Raw genomic sequence first — 25,849 nt, forward strand, 5'->3', positions numbered from 1 at the left:
TAAATCTTATACTTCAACAAAATGTTGACACTTTAGCTCTGTACTCAGCACTACTGTGCTGAATGACTTGTGCATTACTGGTTCTATGCGCTTAACTGCATGTGCACTACTTGAATAACCAGGTGCTGTTCACTACTGCGCTGAACGACCTCTGTACTACTGTGCTTAACGGCATGCGTACACTACTGACCTATGCACTAATGATCTAATCGACATGCGCACTAATGCACTGAACTAATGTGCACTACTTCACTTAATGCCCTTTCTTACTGTGCTGAACGGGCCTGTAAATGATCACTAGTGCGCTGAACGAACTGTTAATTACTCAACTGGACGACCTGTTCACTACTGTGCTGAACGAGATGAGATGAACAACCTATGCAATCCTGTGGTGAACTAGCTGTGCACTACTGAGATGAACAACCTATGAACTCCCGAGATGAAATAGCTGTGCGCTACTGAGATGATCTAGCTGTGCGCTGAGTAGAACTAGCTGTGCGATACTGAGGTGAACTAGCTGTGCGATACTGAGTAGAACTAGCTGTGCGCTACTGAGATGAACTAGCATCATTTGAAATTTTGATCGCTGTCTATTGGTTCCGTTGGGCTTCAGACGGCCTTTTTTTCTATGCAGACACGTCTATTCAATAGAATGGCATCGAGTCGACAAATTAGTTGATTAAATTCACTACATAATATTCTAGAAGAGCCTTTATGTCACCATAGTTTTCTGCTTACCACAGACAACTGTCGGTATGCTAGTTTAACACGATAGCTTAGTATGGGAAATTTTCTTCAACACGTTTGTCATACAAATAATAATATGCTATATGCTGTTCTAACGTGTATCTTTCTCTAATCTATAATTCTGATGTAATATTAATTAAATTTTATTTCAAATCCATTACATTTCAGATACATGTCAGCAAGTTTTGATTCAATAATACTTAACAAGATAAGTTCGAGAAAGGTGTCGGAATCAAGATGAATTCCAGACCATTTTTATATAATTTTCATTCTGAGGTAAAACAGAAAAAGGCATAATGGCTTTTTGGAAAAATCTAAAAAGCTTTTAAAACAAAGTTGTGTTATCTTAGACATATCTTATGTCATAAAAGCTCATAAATAATATAATGGATAATAAATTGAATTTTTGATATTTTAGCGAAAGACCCACAAAGCTCATATATACAGTTATTACTTGACGGAATTCTATTAATACCATTAAATGATGATAACAGAATCTGATGGTGATGATGATGATGATGATGATGATGATGAAGATCAGGATAATGATGATGATGATTATGAAAGTGTCGTGTATCGATACTTAACGATACTTTTTATTCCATAAAATATGATATAACATTTTTTTTCACTGAAATTGTTCTTAGCTTTTTATAAGACAATGGATGTTACCACTTCTATCAACTATATTACAAATATCAGTTATGAAGTTATGCATTAATATAGAAACTTTGAAGATAAAATGTAAATTTTTATCCCATTACCCCATATCGTATCGTGGCATGATTGACGATACCCAGCACTGAACTAATATACATTGTACATGCTAAGGCTTACAGACGTTTTGACACTACGCTTAATTAAATGTTGATAGAAAAAGGAATATCTGAATCATGTACGTTAATCCCGACCGTGTCTAAACACAACTTCAATATTCATGATGGATTAAATGGATTCGATTCGTGATTGACATTAGTCACAGTTGAAATTAACAACACATTCATCCAGTTCGATGATAATATCCACAATCAAATGCCCTACCGCGAAAGTTGCGGTAAGCGCTATGCAACATATCACAGTAATGAATTCATTACCGAGTCTGATTCAGCTTTACGAAAACTGCCGAAAATTGCCGGATGGTCTACAATAGTGGACATGACACTGAAACAGCAATATTTGGTTGTTCGGATTCACATAATTCATGCCATCCTGTACTTTAGTTGCGGTTGATGGGTAGAAGGATGACCAATATAAGAACCTGACTAATCACTGGATTTGGACAAACGACTGAATTATCTGCATAATCTGAAAACAAGGCATACTGGAATAAAACTAACGGAAATAGATATTTGTAAGCATTGATTAAGTTAGTCAGGTCATTCACAATGTCATTGTGGTCTTTAATTGGAAATCTTCTCAAAGTAGGACGCCTGTCAATCATTGAATAGCTGTTTCTATAAACTGTCGTTGGATGGGTCTTCTTCAGATAATAATTAATAATCTGTAGATCAAAACCCATTCGGAGTCCGATGCTGCTACTTAAAGATATCCACTTACAGAACCAAACGTGATCAAAGAAACAAATCGATTGCGAATTAGCATTGAGATGTTTGGTTCTAACCCAGCATAAGTTGAAATGGTGCTTCCTAATTATTCAACTGAGCCCTAGCTGATGTGAAAAATCTGTCAAGCCGTTGGGGTAGGGTCAATACAGTCTCCTTCGACCCTTGCAGTTGCCAGTTTACCAGCGCAACCAAGAACAAAAACATGACGTAAAATCCCCAATTCATCACAGGTTCAATCATAACCTGGAACAGTAAATTCGCCCTAGTTTTGGAAAATAAAACTAACTCTCCTGGAGCGGGTTGAATATCCGAATCACTCACGTTTCAGGAGTATGAAATAAACTCTTAACGAAGATCGATCTAAATCAGGATGAACAACCTTCGTCATTCGAATGTCCTGGAGACATGCCTTTTCGTTGTTTATTAACACCCTCACCAATCCTCTCTCATTGACGTTTGTAGCGCCTTTAGGTTGTTGACATATCTAACAAACAGGCGAGTCTTGTAGAGGCAAGCAATCTATTAATGACCAAGGATTGCTCAATGTTCATCTCACGAATTTATGTATACTGAACGAGTACTCAGGCATTAGATTTAAAGGGGCATGCGCCATTCCTTTTGTCTCACAAACGGGATTTTTTTTAGCTTAGGCAATTAGTAACTGTGTTCACAGCTCACTATCGAAACTTGAGCCGTCAAATCCATGTGTTCAGAATTATCCGCGTTGGAATGTTAAAATGACGACTCGTCATTTTAAGATACTCTGTGATATATAGAAAAAACATTATATAGAAATTGTAAAATTCCTAGTTTGAGATATTTTTGAAGGAATTTTCGTAGCACTTCTGAAGACAATATACATATTTTAAAGACCAAAACCAACCCCCTAAAATGGCGCATCTGTCCCTTTAAGGCAATTGTTCGCCATAAGTTTGGTGATCTTGAAAACGTCATCTTTCCAGTTGACCCTGCTATAATGGGTAAGAATATCCAGGACTAAGGAGGTTTGATAAAGGGAAGGCTGTTATCCATGTAGAAAAAAAGATTTTAGAATGATTGAGAAGAGAAGTGTCAAGCCATCACTAATCAGCAACTTAGCATCTCAGCTATTGTAGCAAGATTTAAAAGGTTACAACGAAACGGCTCGTTCAGTTGACAATAACTTCAAAAACTTGGTAACAGTTAGTTAACAACACGCAAGGAAGGCTTGAAAAGACGTCGAAAAGAAGAAAGTGTACAGTTTGCCATTGGGTTGTAAATAATGTCAAGCCACGGCGACACACCAGTCGCAGCCTAATTACTTTAATACAGTGTCATCACAATTTGGTTCCTGGGCATTTTTTATTTTCAGAATATTCAAAGGCTTAGGTAGACTAATAAAGATATAAAGATAGCCAAAGGCTTAATAATTATGTTTATACGGCGTGATTTATTTATATTCTAAGTTACAACTTGGTCATACCACGTGGAGAAAGCCTTATAAGTTTATTAAAAGTGATCATGAATACTATTAAAGTCCAACAGCATACAGACAGTATCAATAATTTGGTGCTTGCTGATTACTGTACAGAATTCATTTGCACCAATTTCTAACACAATTTCTTATCATTTTACAATTCGATGCCCCCAATGGCTCCCTTACCTAATGAGACAAAGAAACACCAGTTCATATAGCCTCTATCATCTAACTCCTCTTTGTCTTCGTACAGCTTCGACGAAAGATCCTCCTCGGGTATTAGAGACTACAGTTCACAAAATGTTTCGAAGTGTTCTTATCTTTACTGAACGAGTTGTGTCGCTTATATAACTATGAGGCATTACAAAATGTTCACACAAAAGCGGGCAATTGAACGCAGAGTATTAAGAGACCCTAACGACATTGCGATCAGCAGTTGCGTATAGTTGGGAGTAAGAACAGTGTCACGTTTCGAACGCAACCCTCGAGCAACAGAGTTGTGAGTGCACCTTTAATAACTAAGAGTTCATTTATAATTGGTATTCCGGAAGGCTGAATGAAAAATGCATTCCATTATGGAGCCAAATTCTCATTTTCACAGTCTGTTTAAGACCTAGAAATATTAGATAATCTCTTTTTCTTTTAGATTTAATTTAGCGAATATCTTTTCCAAAAGAAGGCTCAATAACGTCTTCGAGGCATGCTAATTTCCTTACAATATCCATAGTGATGTCATTACAGTGGTTGATTTTTAAAGATTTTATAGTAGGATAGAACATAATTGTCTAGACGAAGAGTGGGAGCTGCCAATACATCACTTTTATACTTGATGTGTAGTCCATGTTCATATCAAAACATTTATAACGTGTGTATGGCCTCGTTCAATATCCCCCAGCAATGGTATGGGAAAACAAGTAGATTTCCACTGTCATGACAAAATATCCCTTTTAACAGTCAACAGACAATGTCACGCAACGGGCATCAAGTCGCCTATCGCCCAATCCAATTAGAATTAGATTGCAATTTCGTTTCATTATTTTTTTTTCTGTCTCCATTGTAATGTAAAAAAGATTCGTTAAAGGTCTCGTACTGTTAGCCTTCATTTCAACCAATTCACGACGTGTCATGTAGAATCCATGTCTTAATATCAACTATGAATTGTGAGATAACGAAACTCAAAGTAGAGCGATATGGCTTCCGATATCATGACGCATTTTGAGACTGCCGATACTCGCTAGTAAAAGTGATTGAGATTGGTGGGATAGTGGCGCGTGATTGGCTGCTATAAATAGCCTGTAGCGTCACCAGCGCGCGACCTTGGTATAAATCTCGTGAGATTACAATGCATACAATATTACCAATCCAACTACCAACTACAGTGATTACTAACTACCTAGTTTGCGATATCAGCATCCGCTGGAAGCGAACGTTAACTTGTCATCTACCAAACAACCAATGCATACAATATCCAACTACTAACTACTACGACTACCAACAACTACCTAGTTTGCGATATCAGCATCCGCTGGAAGCGAACGTTAACTTGTCATCTACCAACCAAATGCATACAATCTAACTATCAACTACTACGACTACCAACAACTACCTAGTTTGCGATGGAAGCGAACATTAATTATGTCTTATTTTAATCAGATTGCCTATATATCACTAACATATATTAGCGTTATTTCATGTACGATGTTGAAAATCATCGCGTTACAGAAAGCTACATATGTTGCTTGTCCAGATCTACAAATTTGATCTTTGTGTTTGCAATTTTTTAAGAAAGATCGTGACAGTGATTTTGGTATTTTCAATTGAACAGCAAAAGCATATTAAACTCTTCAATTCGTAACACCCCGAAATAATTTGCTATAGTATAACCATAGCAACATTAACGGCTCTGGATCCTACTACCTGTGATATCAAAATCTGCTGGAAGCGGTCGTTAATTAGTCATTTACCAACCGACCATAGCCAAGTCAATCTAAATGATACCTGTTGACACAATCAATCCAAACCAAACCAAAAACTAACATCCAAAAGAATTACCTTGATCATGATATTGCATAAAAATGAAGACCAAGTGACTGGTACCACACGACCAATGGTCGAGCTTACCGCCATGTCATTCGTGTTCAATGTACACGTTGGAATAAACGGGTAGTTCGGACTATACATCAAAGGTCTGTAAAGGACAGTCAAAGTTAGAGCAAGCATGTTTATTATGGAATATAATCGATGATATATTGGACAGGACGTGATCAGTTAAAACTCCAATCGACTAGACAGACATGTGCTTCATTTTCAATCTTGATCGATCGTCAGTTTCCTATTCATTAGGATTTTGACGGTTCGTACCGTGGAAGTGTACTGTTGCTGATAGATGGTTATAAATGGTGTAATCGTATAACTGCATGCGATTAAATGAACTGCCTCAAAGTGTATTTCAGATGACGGGTCACATTTGCACATTTCACAAGATGCATCAAAAGGATGTGATTGTCCTGGGATTCGATTCCGAATATAAATCATTTAACAAGACAGACCCCTTTTTCAATTTGATCGATCGTCAACTTTCTATCCGGAACCCATTAGAACTCTTAGAACTCTCTAATCAAACACTACCACGCCCCACTTGAAATGATGTGAAATGAATGGAGCTTTACGTCATACTTTTCTGCGGCGCCATGTGGGATAATGAAGACGGGCAACACCTTGTTTGGTAAAATGGGGATATTTTGTCAGGACAGCGGCATTAGTCTGCTCTTCGATTTCCAACTGGCGTGGGACCTTTACCGTAAACCTCGGTTTAATGTTTCGTCCGAACGACACTTTTTCCATGTCAGCCCCTCTTTCCTGCATTACTGACAGGGGGACACCGGGTTGAAAAATCGGAAGGTATAATCGAGACTTATGCCGTTGTTGAACCCTGGGCCTTAAGGTTAACACCGTTTTCGAAAGAGCCGACATTACACATGTTCATTCACATGCGGGCTATTGAAAATATGAATCAAACTCCGCAAAGAGTCCTCATGCCTTAATAAATTACATTAAATGTAGAACACGAGGTTTGAGAATCCAATTGAGATTTCTATTCCAAGGGAAGTAAGTAGAAGTTTCATTACTACTAATTCAAACTCGCAGTGAACGTAAATGGAAATGATAAAAATGATATTTATGTTTATAGATTTGTTCATCATAAAAATACACATTGGTGTTCTAGAGCATTTACGAACCGAGCGAAAGACGGTCAAGAATGGGTGTCGAGACATAAATCCCTTTTACATTACATAATTTATCCGTTCTCAGAACAGTTATCAGAACGGAACAGATGAATTGTAAGTAATGTAAACGGTCGAGTTTTCTGAGAACCGTTCCAATTCTGGCGCACCTCGGGGAGGTGGTGTCGAAACGTTTCTCAGTACGGACTCGATAAATTGGTGTAATGTAAACGGTAACGGTAACGCTTTACTGCACATGCCTCACACGTGATCTTTTCCGCGAAATTTCGACATAAGTCAGTACAGTAGTTGACGATAAGGATTAAATTTAACTTCTTAAAGAAGAGTTCCACAGAATAACGGTGATGAGAACGCTTACTACAACTGAACAACCGTTCTCGGAACACTTGAGTGGATTGTAATGAAAATGGGCACATTTTATCGCGGACCGAGAACGGGACGTTTTATTGCTGCCTGGTGTAAAAGGGGCCATATACATGTCACATGTGGGTTTTAAAATAGCAAAAACCGCAAAAAAATTCATTCTTTAGTAAACACCGTCATCTCTGAAGTTACCTCATTAATGCTCATTCATTAAAATTTCATTCATTATTAAAGGTGGGTTCCCTTATTTTCATTTATGAAAATGAAAATACTAATACTTATATGAATATAAAATAGAGGTGTTCTCATGAATTAATTCTAGTGACTAATGACTTAATACCAGTTTGTTTCACATGTCCATAATTAATTCATAATTAGCTAAATTAGAAGAGAATTACCAGCAATATTCCAATGAGTGACCGATCAGAAAAGGTCTAAATGTTTATCAATACCTGGACATTTATGATTGGTTAAAACTCTTAATTATATGCAATAAGAACATAATGATATGATTAAGAATATATAATAATTCATAAGAAACACCAATTCATCAAATAGTTTGCCCAATTTGACACTAAAAAATAAGGAAACCCATCTTTAATCGGAAGGTTTAATCGAGACTTATGCCGTTGTTGAACCCTGGGCCTTAAGGTTAACACCGTTTTCGAAAGAGCCGACATTACACATGTTCATTCACATGCGGGCTATTGAAAATATGAATCAAACTCTGCAAAGAGTCCTCATGCCTTAATAAATTACATTAAATGTAGAACACGAGGTTTGAGAATCCAATGCGGTGACCGATCAGAAAAGGTCTAAATGTTTATCAATACCTGGACATTTATGATTGGTTAAAACTCTCAATTATATGCAAAAAGTACATAATGATATGATTAAGAATATATAATAATTCATAAGAAACACCAATTCATCAAATAGTTTGCCCAATTTGACACTAAAAAATAAGGAAACCCATCTTTAAATAAGGAAAATAAGAACAATTTTATGGTATACTACTCAATGGATAGAATAAAATTAAGAAGATTTCTATTCGAAGGGAGGTAACTACAATTTTTTTCCAAGGAGCAAGTTGGGAAAGTAAAGTGAACGAATTAATGCAAACTATAGTCCTTAATCTAGAGAAATATGCCACTGACCTCATCTGAAAGTTTTAAATAAATGTATCTTGAAGTATATTATATGAACGCCAATAAAGTCATTGATTTTTGTTAGTTTTAAAAAAAAATAATGTACGAAAGTTGTAGTGATATAACTAAAAGTAACAATGTCGAGGCGTTAAAAAGCTGAGCACCAAAACTTATTCCCAATAACCTACCAATTGGCACATTGCATTTTTAATCATCCCTTTAAAACAAATAGCATAATTTAGAAAAGATTTCACCTTTAAATCGGTGTATAGAATATTCACTGATATAATCTATCCATTAGACACTCTCCGATGAACTTCCATGCATAATGTATTAACAAGAGAATTTATCTCTATATCTGGGGGGCAATATCAATTAACTATGTTGGTGGTTAACATCCATTATAATGTAAAGATATTAAAGGGATTGTAAAGAGGTTTTCTATTATGCTGTATGTGTATCGAGGACACTGATTACAACAATTTGCACTATTTTCAGTCATTCATTTTCAGTCAGACGTCTGTGGTTCCTGCAATTAGACAAAGAGTAAGACGGGTGTCGGATGACACAAGATATGTACATGTACCTTTTCATGATTAGTGACGACGTCAAACACTTAGTTTTAGTGCAATTTCACAGACGACTGACTGAAAATTGAAATGGTGCAAATTGATGCTATCGGGAACACCATGAGAAATTAAGAAAACTTCCTTCCAATGCCATTCAAGTAATAGTATTATTAAACTGTCGCTGAATTGTTTCTTGTTCATAAGTTCTGTTAAATGAAAATGACAGGACTGTAATACAGTCTTTTAGAGCGCTAGACTCTTCATGCCATTTACTTCCTAATGTCTGATATATGGTGGTCGTGCGTTCTAATATACGTCACCACATGAAAGTCTAGAGACATCGATTAAGTCATCTTTCCTCATTATTCCAGTCTCTTAATGTGAAAATAATAACTAAACAATAACTCAACACAATATGATTAACAATTAATTATAATCGGAACGGATGATCGATCGTTTAACAAATACCGATTGCCACTAGTATCTAGTGATTCCATGAGATAGTTTGTCAGGCAAGCTAATATACGCCCACTGGCCGCTTTGATTTTGAATTAAAATATTTGGCAGTTCATTAACAATCACCAGTATGAAATATTCAACCTTCAGTCATACACTTCTTTTGAACTTTTTGGGTCGATACTGAATAATATTACCAAGTTTTGTAAAAATCAGTCAATAATTGAACCTTTTAGAGCATTTACAAGCTAAAAATTGAACGTTTTTTTCAAGAACAAGGGCAATAACTCATACTAAATATTTTTCGATTCTTCTGATTTCAATAGGGTTCATCCTTGGGTGACACTCACACCAAGTTTCGTCAAAATCCGTGGAGAATTGTGTCTTGTAGAGTGTTTACGAGCAATTGTGGACGGACGGACCGGCAAACGAACTGATGGACGGAGGGACATGAATGACGCCAATATAATGTGAGCGTATAAAAATCGGCGAAAATTGTATCCCTTTAATATAAGATCATAGTTAATAAATGGAAATATCAGTAATGTTATGACATTTGATGGCATTATCTATATTAAATCTTACTGTTTGATGTACATGTATATTACTCTACAGTACACAATGTAAGATCGTCGGTGTATATACTGTTAATTGTTTTCACATCTGTGAATATGACCAGAGCTACTTTTAGAATATACCTTTTGTTATTGTGCCGATTCCTTGCATGCAGATAGGTTATATTTGGCCATACGTATGTGCTTTATGTAGGTTCGTCGATATTTGGATACTGAAACTGAATGTGGACTGAACGACTTGCGACTTCAACACATTTCATTGGATCCGACTTGTGAAGTAATTGGCCGATTGCGATCCCACTGCGATCAACCGGATGGTCGCAGATTTCTACCGTTTAATTTGATGATCACACCCAACTTTCCTTTATATCCCAAAGGTATAGCTAGAAAGGTGTGATTGTATTGATTTACTTTTATAAAAGATGCGACAGTTTTCAACCGCCGTATTGATAATAAGAACGTTCAACATTGTGAAAGTGCTTGGGATATGATAAAAAGTAACTGCATTTGTTACAATATTATTGTATTTCTGGAGAAAGGCCTCGTTTGAGTTCCATTTAATATCAAAAAGTGTACCGTTTACCTTCAATATAGAAAAATAATCGTTTTATTCAAGAAAGCGTTCTTCAGAAAATGTAAACGGGATTATATCGTTTATGAAACCGTTTCATTTCAAAAAATGTTGTTCAAATAAAGGTAAGCGTTTCAGAAAGTGTCCGAGCGAGATTGCTCATAGGAAAACATCCTTTTTAGAAGTAATGGAGGTGTAACGTTCAAGAAACCATTGGAAAAAGTAACTTTGTCAGACGGTGTCTGATTTTGTTTAAGATTAGTAGTAAGGATTTACTATCCGTATTTGTTATTTCTTTTAATGTAAAGGGTAAAATTATGTCGGTAAAGGCAATACCCAGTGCCGAACCAATGTTAAAATTCGCTAATGATGCTGATGACGTAGTTCAGATGTATGGTAAATCAGCGACAATCCATGGTGTGCATGCTATCATTACTCCACAAGCATTTAAGTGGCGAAGGTGAGTTATCAACCGAAGTCATGGTACGTCCAAAACAGTAAATTTCATGGTATTCATTTAAATATGGGTAACGATCAAGGAAAATAACTTGAAAATCATTTATCAAAATATTTTGAAGTTGTAACCTATCCAAGATACCAAAAATATTCAAAGATGCAGTTTATCAGACTTTTTTTTTCAATGGCAGTATCTAAAACAGTTCAATAAAACTGGCTATTGTCATGTCGTTATACATGTCGTTGTTGGTAGATAACAAGATAACGCCCACTTTAAGCTAACCACGAAATTAAGTCCGCTATACCTGTTTATTTTGCAGATATGTTTGGTTGTTGTTGTTGATCGGCATGACGTTTTCTCTGAGTTTCTTCTTGTATCTACAGTTTAAAAAATATGCTTCACACCCCGTTGTTTCCAGCATCAATGTCGAGTTCACTGATGATCTAAAACTACCAGACATTACAATTTGCAACTCTAATAATTTTCACCGAGACCGAATACCAGATGAACCCATTTTGAAAGAGTTGCTGTTTAATATGAGTGATCTAAATTACCTAAGGTATCAGTTAAATGGTACCGCAAGGCCAAGTACCCCGAAATCTACCGACTCCTTCACTGGTCCGTACCTTCGCAAATTTGCAGAAGATGCCACCCATAAAGTTAAAGACATGTTCATGGTCTGTGAATGGCAATACAAATCATTGAACTGTAGTAGATATTTACGAAAACGGTTCACAGATTTTGGAGTATGCTACACTCTTACGTCTAATCAAGATTCTCCAATAGCTCTACCAGTGCTTTCGCCTTCTAATACAGCTAACAATCTTCGGTTAATTGTAAACATTGAACAAGACAAATACTACTACTCCAGAAGTTCCCAGTCCGGAATAAAGGTGAGCGCATCGTAGTCAGTTCAAAGTTATATTATCTTTCTAAATTAAGTAACTGGTATTAACCTTTAATCAGACGCTATGATAACAAAATTATACATATAGGAGTGCGGAAGTAGAGTACAGTATCTTAGGATCGGACACAAGATCATTTTCAAGAACGTGTTGGGAAGGTTAAGTCTTCTTGTATTGAGTTAGGAGAAAGGACAAGGAAAGACTAAAATAAAACTGTTACAACAATTAGGCTACGAAGAAATCTCTAGACTCCAAAATATCATCTTTTAACCAAAATTGTAAAAGTCGCACCCAAGCATTTAGTCCTTCAGATGGCAAAATACATATTGCTTGGTGTTAACCGTCTCCATTAGCCCATTCTAAAGCAGTTCATGAAACTCCGTTTCATACTTGGGGTTATTTACAGATAAAGCATGATCGACTTGCTCTCCAAAAACCTGCAAAATGTCTTCGTGTTGCTATAATGCTTTAATTGCTTTAATAACAAAATACCTCATACTTATTTGTCTAACCAGGTTGTTCTTCACGAGCAGAATACGGAACCATCGCCGTTTCAACATGGTTTTTATGTTCAACCTGGCACATCTACATCTGTCACGTTCGGCATAACTAAGGTATGGTTAATTTTGATTTAAACTTTTTTTTGTACCTATGATATCAATTACAATACACATTATATTATAACTGTATTCAGAAACAACAACACGCTTATATAAACCCGTCTCCATGATTAACTTTGCTGTTCGAAAGATTACCACTCTTGAATTCGATTATTTTTGAAAGTGGAGTTAACATGGTTTCGTCCTTAAAAACAGGAGTTAAAATTGCAAAATTATTCGTTTAGTGCGATGGTAATTTGAGAAAAATGTAAGGTAGATGACAGTATGCAGGCCATATGATAATGCTTACAGAAAGTCCTTTTTTCAGTATTCGTGGTTACCAGAACCATACAAGGCATTTGGAAATACCAGTTGTGAAGAAATAGACGATAGAACATTTAAAACAGAGAACAACACGTACCAATATTCTAAAGATGCTTGTGTTTCTAATTGTATTAGGAACTATCTGTTTAAACAATGTAACTGCAACTTCTTTCTTAATAGAGGTTCGTATTGCTTCGTCTTGATTTATCAGAGGTATACGAGCTTATTCGTCATTGACCTCTGATCTATGTCTATATACTCGTCATTTCATCCCCTCCCCTTTGTGCTTTTTACGCTAATATCAATTTTGAGCAATGACCGATCAAGGCAGCAATAAGTTATACGATGGATTACAGGATAATCATTAATTTCAGACGCCTCCTTCGCATCATCTGCGACCCTAATTAGTTGAAGTTAGTCGAACCCCTTCTTCCAATTCTTCCCCCCCCCCCCCCCCCCAGTTAATGCTTTGGCTTATTTTATTTCAGGACCAGAACCATTCTGTTCACTGACAGAACTACAGGATTGTTTGTTTCCACACATGCACAACATATCTCATGCACACATTTCCAATTGTCACTGTCCAACACCATGCCAAGTTACAGAATATGAAGCAAGGCTGTCCGTGGCCAATTTTGCCTCAACGTTTATCAAGGATTACTTGGTGAATATAAATCTGATTAAAAGTGCTGACACGATCGAGTAAGTACCTATTGACCATTAAAGAAATCGATCTGGAACGACTTGCTTGACCACAAATGACTAACTACCAAAACAATTGGTTCTCTACATGTTCCTTTAACAATGGTGTTAAATGCGCAAAAGTAGCATGAGTTTTCAGTAGCTTTATGGGCATCTGTAGCTAGAACAAAATGACATTTACGAAATGTAATAACTAATAGACAGTAGACTATTTTTGGTATTGTCTTGTCGATAGCTGCTCGTGGATTTCCTTTCAAACTTTGGCCAGGAAGTCTAAGATTAACTCCATGCAAATATTAATTCAATGGGCTTGGTCATAATCAAGTATCGTTGTGTCCATTTGTTTCAGAAAAGCATCTTAATAAATCCCATTAAAATCCTTTTATTTACGTCGGAATCTCTCACATTTCAGTGAAAATCTGATTGATCTAAGAATTCAGTATAGTGCAGTATCGGCCATCATTAAACAACAAAAACCAGAGATAACCATTGAAGGCATTCTGGGTGAGTATCATTTAAATCTAAAATGATCGAGGTGTTTTGTTTTGTGCTTTTTGTGCAGGTTATTCCACTTGTCATCCATGTTCTAGCGAAATTCCCTAGAATTTTAACTCAATAGGATCATAAGTTATTATTAAACAGAGAATTTGATAGGTTGACATTTGACTGAGAAAGATGAAGTGCATTACAATTTTGTCGGATCATGGGGCAGTCGCCCGCAGAAAAAGTACGAAAGTTTATTGAGTATTACTGAAAGAAGATTATACAATTTTATCGGGATGAAATCTTGAAATGTGGCCAATTGAAATCTCTCATGAAACCATTATCTAATGATCAACGGGTAAGATCCATGTGAATATTTACATATTCTCAAGCAAATATCACTTCAAGCTCTTTATAGATTGCATGTAGTTGGCAAAGCAAATATTCAAAGAACTACATGTACATGTAAGTCCCTTTTCTAAGCAAATTTATTCTTACAAGAAATTTTGAAATTTTGCAGGAAATCTTGGTGGACACATGGGTCTATTTATCGGGGCCAGTGTTATGTCTCTTTTTGAACTATTAGAGTTTCTGATTATATACCTACATCAACTGTGTAAACATGGATTCCAGAAAACCAGAAAAAAGAAATGAGAAAGATAGAACCTTAACAACTAAACATTTATTTAGTCTCGAATTCTTATTCGTTACTGAAACTGTCCATTACATCGGAATACAATATGAGAAAGTGTAAGAAAGTTCTATAAAAATTTTGTCTTAATTTTCCCTGTGTTCAACAATATATAAGTTGTTGATGATATTGTAATAAAACTGTCAAAGCCTTTGTACACGGAATCGTATACGAACTGAGGATATATTTTAACAATCACAATGTATATACCTTTAATATTCCAATCAGAATAAATTGTATGCAATAATTAACCATGGCAACCTTAATACAAAATAAATATAATCAGATAATACGTTGAATATATTGATAGATTATTTGTTTATTGCAGAAACATTAGATTGTTTGTTCAGATTACATAATTATTACAAAACATTAACAATGAATAGTACAATGATAGATTCAGTTTATAGCTTCAACCGGATATTCTATTCTGGAGAGCCTAGTCATTCGGGTTGTGCACATTAAAGGGATTGTAAAGAGGTTTTGTAAAAAAAATATTATGTGTATCCAGGACACTTATAGCATCAATTTGCACCATTCAAATATTCAATAAGACGTCTGAGGTTCCTGAAATTCAACTAAAAATTAAGTGTTTGATGACGTCACTAATTACAGAGAAATGAAATGAAATGAAATGAATGGAGTTTTACGTCCTACTTTTCTGCACCAAGTGGTCTCATGAAGACGATAACGCTATGAAGGGTGCAATGAGGGACATTTTGGCAGGAAAGCGGCATTAACCTGCTCTTGATCGATTTCCAACTGTCGAGGGATTTTTAACGTGCACAGTTTATTGTCCCATCCGAACGGCTAGACTAATGGGGTGCCTTGTGTGCTATGTGATAAGCATAGATAACTGTGTACGTTAAAGATCCTTACTAATAGTTAATCAAAATGTAGACTTATTTCACTGAACTGAAAATATTCGCCTTAACAGAAGCAGAAACCTTTTCATTCCATGACAAAATCTATATTATGTAGAGCAATGGGGCAAAAAGTGGTAGGTTTATATGAATTACCATCGATAACTCGAACATTCTAGATTTCTGATAATCATTGATAAGATTTCAAATCGTGTCATGCATTAAATTCTTATCATTAAGACACCATCTACTGCATAATAATGGCAAACAACATAGTATACGTTATTCTTGGTAATATTTTTCATATTTTTGTTTATTATCCATTAATAAGTAACCTTTCGTAATCATAATAATTTTGCTGCTTATCTGGGATATAAAATATGACTGCAAGCCAGCTATTGATTTCGAAAGTATATTGATATCCAGATTGAAGTTTCAACTTGCGACTCCCACAGACATTAAAGGCGAGTTTGCCTAGGCATGATTCCCCCTCTCCTGAACTTAACCTCTAACCCAGGCAGACTTTTTGGCATATTCTCTTGGTTCCTAATCCTTTACCTATGGTGGTTCAGGTAAAAACTACAAAATGAGACAATGTTAAAAATTCCTAAGGAAGCGGATATAGTGTAACGGACAGACCCAACTTTTGTTACAGGTTTGGTAATTTTGGTTGGGCTTTCTTCAGGACGACTTGAAGATTCAGGTAAGATTAATTTTTGTACGATAACTCAGTCTAGAACTTGCATATTTAATCACTGGTTTGAAAGAGGTCGCTCTAGGTTAATAATAACCATAATAACGATATTTGCCCTATCTGTGATATTGCAAGCTAAAAAATGGCAAACGGTCAACCTTTTAAGTTCCACTTGCGCTCTTCAACATGTCAAGGTATTGACAGACGTTGTTTGCCAGAACTCTGTGTTTAGGGTATCACGTGGTCTTCTAATCGGTTGTGACTACAGATTTTGTAAACAAAGTCAATAAAAAAGAAAATTTCGTCATATATGTATTCAAAACGATCATAAAATACATTATTTTTGAACCGATAATCTCAATGAAGCATTAAATGCATCAGAAAGTGTCAATTATCTTATCGCATTGAATTCAAAACTGAACGCACGATCACAAAATATGGCCATAACCTAGCCATAGTAATTCAATATTTTGCAGATACGTTCCTCAAAGACACCCAGGCGAAAGAATTTCTACACCAAAGACGTGATATTCTACAGGAATTAAAACGAGAGAAACAAGAAACTATAGATAAAACCAAAGCATATTGTCATTCCATTGGGAAGAATTGGTGTAGTGGTGGATATGCTGGAAATTGTTGCTAAAATACAATGGATTAAAACTTTGCAATTGTTTTATTCTATTTTACAATGCCATATCTAGCAAAGACCATCTTCCCAATATGAAGCTATGACGAACTACGTATTAAATCTTGACTGTAATAGTCACTTTCTTGCATCACGGTAGTTAATGCAGCGATTTGGTTGGATTGTACGTAAGCGAATACAACCCTTAGTGTAAGACAAAGTTCGTAATACCCCGACCATTGTGAAGAATCAGATAAGAAGACTGGCTTTCAGTTTTCCCCGTATTTGGTCTTCTTTAATTGTTATGCGTCCTTGAAACTATAAAAGCTACTGTTCGTTTGTGGGGTTTCATAGTACATTTTGATCTGGTTTTACTTTTTTGTGTCTAGTTTAATACTGAATGTTTTGTAGTCTGGTTTTAGTTGTTATGTCCCTTTAATATTGAATGTTTTGCAGTCTGCTTTTAGTTGTTATGTCCCTTTAATACTGAATGTTTTGTAGTCTGGTTTTAGTTGTTATGTCCCTTTAATACTGAATGTTTTGTAGTCTGCTTTTAGTTGTTATGTCCCTTTAATATTGAATGTTTTGTAGTCTGCTTTTAGTTGTTATGTCCCTTTAATACTGAATGTTTTGTAGTCTGCTTTTAGTTGTTATGTCCCTTTAATATTGAATGTTTTGTAGTCTGCTTTTAGTTGTTATGTCCCTTTAATACTGAATGTTTTGTAGTTTGCTTTTAGTTGTTATGTCCCTTTAATACTGAATGTTTTGTCGTCTGCTTTTAGTTGTTATGTCCCTTTAATACTGAAAGTTTTGTAGTCTGCTTTTAGTTGTTATGTCCCTTTAATACTGAATGCATTGTAGTCTGCTTTTAGTTGTTATGTCCCTTTAATATTGAATGTTTTGTAGTCTGATTTTGGTTGTTATGTTCCTTTAATATTAAATGCGTTGTAGTCAGGTTTTAGTTGGTTTTAGTTGTTATGCCCCTTTAATATCAAATGCATGGAAACATAGAACAGTAAACAGTTCTATGATGGAAGTCTGCTTTTAGTTGTTACGTCCCCTTTTATTTTGAATTATCAGTGATCTGATTTATGTTATTATGTCCCCTTAAATTGAATAAAAAGCCGTACATGCAAAACAATTCCGTTAATCAAAATCTTGTTCAAAGTATGGCAAAATCAAGAGCAAGAGTAGTATAGTAGTAGACTCCTCTAAGGAGAAGTATCATCAAGTGTTTCGAAAAGAGTAAGCATGGTAGGCTTCAAGTGCGACCACTACTATATAGGTCAACATCATGAGATACAATTAAACCATAATATAAATATAAATATTTATAACTCTATGAATCAGACCAATTTATGTCTGACCAAACAAAACTGCCAAGATGCAAGAAACACATTTGTAACATTTGTTCATAAGTTCGCTATAACTATCATAAAATGAATGTTTTATGAGGTTTTTTTTTTTTTTGGTCTAGTGTCAGTTGTTTTGTATCCTTAAATACTAAATTAGTTGTGGCCTGGTGTAGCTTTAGTTATGTCCACTAATATTGAATGTTTTGTGGTCTGGTTTAAGTTGTTATGTCCCCTTTAAAATTGAATGTTTTGTGGTGGCAAGACGAGTTTCAATGAAAGCACTGCCCTAAGTACCCAGAGCTGTTGTCGGATTTTAGGAACTTTGTTTGTAAAAACACATTATTTGCAATAAGTAATATTCGACCACTCTCTCTTCAGACTCAAAATTTGATAATTATTTCTTTCGTGAATTGGAATTTGGTAAATAACAGAAAAAGTTAACACCAGAAAGCATTGTGGTGGAGACAACAAACATAATAGTTGTTTACATTCTGATTGTCCATTACTTGCTAAACATAAGTAAATTCTTGTAATAAACTTACCGATACTACAGCAACATCATTTCACTGTCAAAAATACACTTAGTCCATATTTTATGACAAAAAACAGAAAATGTCCACGTTTTCACACTTCATAAAAAATCATGCATGTTTACGATTTCCTTAAGTATGTCTATGACGTAATTTCTTATGAGCGTGATATCTGAGTTTGGATCATTCTATTTTATCATAGGTGTATTGTGTTCGTTTCGTGGTTTAATGCACATTTTCGATAACCACGTGCAAATTGACCACCCCTGTGACAAATAGAATATTCCAATACAAAATTTCGTGTACTGAATTGGGATATCCTCTTCTAGTATCTACTTTCTTGCTGAATGAAAACGTTGATGTGTTTCGCTTTCAAAATAAAATTGAAAATGTGTACAGCAAAAGTGTCTTTGTGGCATCGGTAGCCTAAGTTTATGTTTATGTAAATTTCTTATGTGAAGCATGCAGTGAGAAATTTTTCTATTGGTAAACAAAGGCGATTTTCCGGAATGGTATTTTTCCAAAACGGGAAATTAAAAATTTTATTCTGTATTCATTGGAAATGACAGAAAAAATATAAAGCCAGTAACTATGTGCGAATTTAATTGATTTATTTTGAAATATTTATATAATAGTCTACATGTAAATTCAAAGCTTATTTTAAGTTCTGGTATGTAAATAAAGTGTCAAGTTAAGCAAACTATTTGATTAATTGGTGTTTCTAATCAATTATCACGTATTCTTAATCATATCATTATGTTCTTATTGCATATTATAATTAAGAGTTTTAACCAATCATAAATGTCAATGTATATACAGTCTGGATAAGACTTTTAGACCTCATTGGAATTCTGCTGGTAATTCTCTTCTAATTTAGCTAATTATGAATTAATTACGGACAGGTAAGACAAACTGGTATATTTCCAAGTCATTAGAACACCCCTAATCTAAGTATTTGCATTTTCATTTTCATAAATGAAAATAAGGGAACCCATTTCTAATTTTGAAAAATGGCTAAGTTATGCAGCATGCAGAGTGTCTATTTTGACTACCACAACCTCTTACTCTTTTGCTGATTTTGGACTAGTTATTTTACTTAAGATGAAATTTTGCATATTATTCTGTGTCTGTCTGACTTGAACCGACCTGCCAAGGGAAAACAAAAACAACAATATTTATAAGGATAGATTTAATAGATAAATATATAAATAATCAAGTTGACTCCAAAATCTAATATTCCTCGGCTTCCTCTTCTCCTTCACCTTCAACAGAATCAACTCCAACCTCTTCATAATCTTTCTCTAGAGCAGCTAAATCTTCTCTAGCTTCAGAGAATTCACCTTCTTCCATACCTTCACCGACATACCAATGGACGAAGGCCCTCTTAGCGTACATGAGATCAAATTTATGATCAAGACGAGCCCAAGCTTCGGCAATAGCAGTAGTGTTACTTAACATACAGACAGCTCTTTGAACTTTGGCTAAATCACCTCCTGGTACAACAGTTGGTGGTTGGTAGTTGATACCCACTTTGAAACCAGTTGGACACCAGTCGACGAATTGGATGGTTCTCTTGGTTTTGATTGTTGCAATGGCAGCATTGACGTCTTTGGGAACAACATCACCTCGGTACAACATACAGCATGCCATGTATTTACCATGACGAGGATCACATTTGACCATTTGGTTTGCGGGTTCAAAACAGGCGTTGGTGATTTCAGCTACTGAGAGCTGTTCGTGGTAAGCTTTCTCGGCAGAAATGACTGGGGCATAGGTAGCCAGAGGGAAATGTATACGTGGGTATGGTACCAAGTTGGTCTGGAACTCGGTTAAATCGACGTTCAAGGCACCATCAAACCTGAGGGAAGCGGTGATGGAGCTGACGATTTGACCAATGAGTCGGTTTAAGTTGGTGTATGTTGGTCGTTCAATATCGAGGTTTCGACGACAGATATCGTAGATAGCTTCATTGTCTACCATGAAAGCACAATCGGAATGCTCCAATGTGGTATGAGTTGTAAGGATGGAGTTGTAGGGTTCTACCACGGCAGTAGAAACCTGGGGTGCTGGATAGATGGCAAATTCAAGTTTGGATTTCTTTCCATAGTCGACGCTCAATCTTTCCATGAGTAGTGAGGAGAAACCAGATCCAGTTCCTCCTCCGAAGCTGTGGAAGATGAGAAAACCTTGAAGACCAGTACATTGATCAGCAAGTTTCCTTATTCTATCCAGAACTAAATCGATGAGTTCTTTACCCACGGTGTAGTGACCTCTGGCATAATTATTAGCAGCATCTTCTTTTCCGGTGATGAGTTGTTCGGGGTGGAACAACTGGCGATAGGTACCAGTTCGGACTTCATCCACGACTGTTGGTTCCAGATCAACAAATACAGCTCTTGGGACGTGTTTACCAGCTCCAGTCTCGCTGAAGAAAGTGTTGAAGGAATCGTCTCCACCACCAATAGTTTTATCAGAAGGCATCTGACCATCAGGTTGGATACCATGTTCTAAACAGTACAACTCCCAACAGGCATTGCCCATCTGGACACCAGCTTGGCCGACATGGACAGAGATACACTCACGCTGAAAGGAGAAAAAGGCTTGGGTTTTAAAAAAGTCTCTCAAATACCAAATCAATACCGAATAGTCACATATAAATAAATATACTAAGCCAAGTTGATACTTGCAAAGGTGATTCATATTTTACAGAAGAGTAAATATACCTTGCATTGCTACATTCACTTCTAAGGTTACAAAAAATAGAAAAATTAAAAAATGGAAATAAATATATATTACTATATCGCTTAACAATGGATATATTGAGCACTATTTAACCGTGGAAATATTATCTAAATAAATTATTGAATAAATATTATGAATAAATAAAATAAACGCTGAGATCGGGAATGGTGGTCATTAAGTTTGTGTCAAATGACCATATATTCTAAGAAAGAGAAAATAACTTACCATTTTGATAAGAAGAGAATTTCCAAACTAATGAAACAGTCTAGAAGACTTGCTGAATTGCAATATTGAGCTTGAAGCAAGATAAAACTTTGAATATGATTTGATTAGATTGTAAAGTTTCTTTTATATACTGTTTTGTGTTGTGTATTGTTTGTGATAGAAACCGTTGTTCATAGAAACTATAGATTAATCTCCAATGGGATAAGATGATTAGCTGCTATTGTCATAAACCAATTATGGGGATTATATCTGCTAATCCGATACAAACATGATCATATTAAATTGCATGAATTGTTTTCTTGAATACCTCTTATTTTTATTAATTCATGTAATTTCACTTGGTGTAGAGAACAATATCACGGCATAGGTTTTAATAAAAATAATATGAGATATCGTAGCATTATAGTAGCCAACTGCGTCCATATTTACTCTCGAGCAAAGAAAGAAAAGTGAGAAACAAGGCGAGAAGTCGAGGAAAAAAGACGAGAAGTCGAAAGTAAAAAATACGAGAGGTCTAGGGTACAAAGGACGACAAGTAGAGGGTAAAAAGGGCCTGAAAATGTTCTCGCTTTTCCGTCTCTCTTTCAGCGCTTTCTAGTGAGCGAGAAGTCGAGAGTAGATATGGCCACAGTCGGCTTCCATTCAGCATGCAAAGACCTCTGGTTCCAAGGCTTCTGAAAGCATCCTACCCATCTCTCATACCGTACAGCGACAGGCTAGTGCTAAATCGATAACCAAAATGTGTTATCAAAACATCAGTTTGGTACCCTAGCCCTGTTCTCTTACCACTTTGGTTTGTTGCCTAAGTTTGGTAACCAGGACTCTAGACTGGGCGAATTACAATACACACGGTAGTGTAATCAATTCTGCCCTAACTCCAGGAAACATCACACTAAATTCCTGCCAATAGTATGTAATAGATATCATTAGATAATATCAGGTTCCATCTTCACAATGTCAAGTTATTACAGAGTGTGTCTAATACCTTGACTTCGTTAGACTAATTGCTTGTATCATGGAAGTTTGTAAATGAAGCTATCTGAACAAGAGTCCTCCACAGAAAGTCTGTAAACCATAAGCTATAATGTTTATGTCGAAGGCTCTGGTTGACTGTAATCGCATGCGTATAATTCGCTAAATTCCGCGATATAAGTTTAGAACACAACGGTGTAAAGTTCGTAAAATTGACATTGTGAAGCTGACCAAGTCCATGCTTTATCAGATGGGCAGTTCACATAACTTGGTATCTATGTAAAAAATTGAAAATGAGTATTGCTTTCAACAGTGAAACTTTGTTAGGCATTTAGATTTCCATTGTTAGTAAGTAGCTTAAATAAGCAAAAGAATACTATTCACTATGAACAATAAAACTGACATTCGGACACTACCTGTCCAAGCGCTTTTGCTTCATCATTCGAAGACAAAATTTATTATACATTCAACAAATCCTTTAAATCGTCATTACGGACACACGGTTAAGTTATTAGATTTACTACCACCACGTTTTCCTTTCTTTAGGATGTGTTGCCTGAGTTTCCTCAATGTAGGTTGTGTACAGCAAGAAAGCAGGAAAGAGTTGGCAACTTCTTTCGTTATTATTGGTAGGTGTTGATCTAGAAAAGAAAGTTAAACTTTCATTCTTTATACAATTCCATAGATGGCGGGGCTCATTTTGGATGTAGGACGTACACTCGGTGTCCGATTATGAGAATATAACGAGAAGTAAAAACTAAGCTGAAAGAGGACAACTGGAGTTAGGGCTGTTGTAGATCAAAGTCAGGACGAACTCCTTAAGCGGCAGGAATGGGTTCATATATCTTCAAAAAGCCAAGCTATTACGAACTGCGTCTAATACCTTCGCCTTGACCGATTCGCTACAGTACAATCTAGTCCTATTGCTGCATTTACAAACTTTCGAGGTTACAGTCAAGATATTAGACACAGTTCGTTATAGCTTGACATCGTGAATATGGTTTGGGAGGAGATGGAGAAAGTTGGCTCGACACAAATATGATCATACCTTCTGTAGCTTCAGTAGCCAGCATTGGTTCACACCTTACACCTGAAATAAAGAATAAGAACTTTTCATTCCCTTTTCATCGGTCCTCCGGTCCTCGATTATTTCTGTAGCAATTTTTCAGTTTCAGATGCCAGTTGAATATCGAGTTGCCCTTGGATAATACTAGTCGAAGGGTCGTCTTGCAAGGTATGTAGTCGTGAATTAGACTAGATTTTGATTAAGTGGGAACTGCCAAAGGGCTAAAGAGACATATAAAATAATAGAAAAACCCTAGGTACTGTCAATTCAATCCTCAAAACGAAACTCGATATCCAAAGTAAGTATGTAAGTATTAGGAATACATTGGTTGCAGTTAATGACCTTTCCATATGAGGGAGTATATCATTCATAAAATGTGAAAGTTTTTGATAACAAAAAGGCGTATCAGGTGTCTAGAAGAGTTAGCATACCCTGCTTAAAACATATTAAATTCAAACAACATTTGAGACCAAAGAAGAAAGTGAGAATATCACAAAGTATGGAATCTTGTAATGAACTCGTACGGAAATCAAATTAGTGTGTATGAAAATCTTGGCACATGTTTGGCACCATGCACAGTTACGTAGAGTGCAAATACATGTATTGCATTTGTGAATAATGTAATTCTGTCAAAACAAAATAATTAGGAACAGTTTAAATATAGATCAGAGTAACACCATACCTGTAAATAAACAGATGTCTGAGGGAATTGGAGGTTTTAGGTTGTTGCTTTGGGGATTTGAATACATTAGCCCAAACATTTTTATTTTCTGCTTTTGGGATTTGTATATTAACCGAAATTTGTCCGTTTTGTGATTTTGGGAGTTATATACATTAGCCGAAAATTACCTTTTTTATGCTTTAAGGTTGCAGTACATTAGCCGAAATTTGTCCGTTTTGTGCCTAAGGGATTGCCGTTTTTTTGGTTGTTGCTATTAGAAATTGGTCTTGCTCAGCACATTGTCTAATCTAAAGTAGTTGTGCAGGGTGAATTAAAACAAAATGGATCCGAAAAAGAATCTCAAAAAAATCTATGCATTTTTTTCGATTGTGATGTCATTTTGTTTAGTACAAATACAGTAGACAATTTATCCAGTGCTCACAATTTTTCAGCGGGAAACTTCATTGCAACACTTTTCACTAAGTTTACGGCAAATCCGTCCCGCACAGCTTTTCAGAAACACCCGATAAGACTTAATGTTGAAAATCGAACGAGAAATAAAAATATAGCACTGCTACTTAAAAGGGCAGTGTGATTTTTTCCTAGGTTGGAATTTCATTTCTGGCCAAATTGTTAAAAAGTATAGACCAAAATCCAGAGAAATGTGTCCCTTAACTTATCTGAAAGATTTAACTAAACAAAATCTTGCCGTTAATTTTGTACCGTTAAAATTGTTTAGAAGGTTTACATGAACTTGTTAAGTTCGTTATGATTTTCGACAGGTGTTAGAAAACTGCTGTACGGAAAAATAAACGCCTAATTATAGAGAAATATGTCTCCTACATTTTCTGAAGGTTTCAACTGAAAATATCGAGTATTACTTAGCAATTAATACACTTTTAATTAGCCTTTTTAAAACAAATTCAGTTTGATCAAGTAGATAACTAGATATAAATAGAATATTTAGGAAAGATTTTCAGGTATAATTTACGACCTTTTTGAAAATTTTACGTACTTCACCTTTACGCCTTCAATATTAATTTAAGGAAAAAATTCTAATACAATCTATTTCACGCGGTATTCTGTTTACTTCAAGTAAAAAATTCCACTAGATAGTCCTACGTATATGATGGCATTCAAATTTCAAATATACAAAAGTTTAAAATTAAATTATGTACTTACCTTGCAATAAGACGCATATTATGATACAGATGTGGATATATAAGAAAAGACTGGACATATCTCCATTTCGTCTATGAT

General features: G+C 35.6%; 2 protein-coding genes across 2 annotated transcripts; one reads left to right on the forward strand and one right to left on the reverse strand.

Moving 5' to 3' along the window:
* Nucleotides 1–11,012: 11,012 nt before the first annotated feature.
* Nucleotides 11,013–14,819, forward strand: LOTGIDRAFT_174471 (hypothetical protein; the record flags this gene model as incomplete). The annotated part of the gene is made up of 7 exons (XM_009053054.1): nt 11,013–11,155; nt 11,472–12,045; nt 12,573–12,671; nt 12,985–13,162; nt 13,469–13,682; nt 14,095–14,186; nt 14,686–14,819. The coding sequence occupies 7 exons, from the start codon at nt 11,013–11,015 to the stop codon at nt 14,817–14,819; spliced, it is 1,434 nt and encodes a 477-aa protein (XP_009051302.1).
* Nucleotides 14,820–20,096: 5,277 nt separating this feature from the next.
* LOTGIDRAFT_201826 (hypothetical protein) lies at nt 20,097–21,980 on the reverse strand. Its single transcript, XM_009053055.1, has 2 exons — nt 21,891–21,980; nt 20,097–21,506 (listed from the first exon to the last, which is right to left on the reverse strand). The coding sequence occupies exons 1-2, from the start codon at nt 21,891–21,893 to the stop codon at nt 20,154–20,156; spliced, it is 1,356 nt and encodes a 451-aa protein (XP_009051303.1). The 5' UTR covers nt 21,894–21,980; the 3' UTR covers nt 20,097–20,153.
* Between the last annotated feature and the right edge of the window lie 3,869 nt (nt 21,981–25,849).

This window comes from Lottia gigantea (genome assembly GCF_000327385.1).
Source record: "Lottia gigantea unplaced genomic scaffold LOTGIsca_198, whole genome shotgun sequence".
Lineage (NCBI taxonomy): Eukaryota > Metazoa > Mollusca > Gastropoda > Lottiidae > Lottia > Lottia gigantea.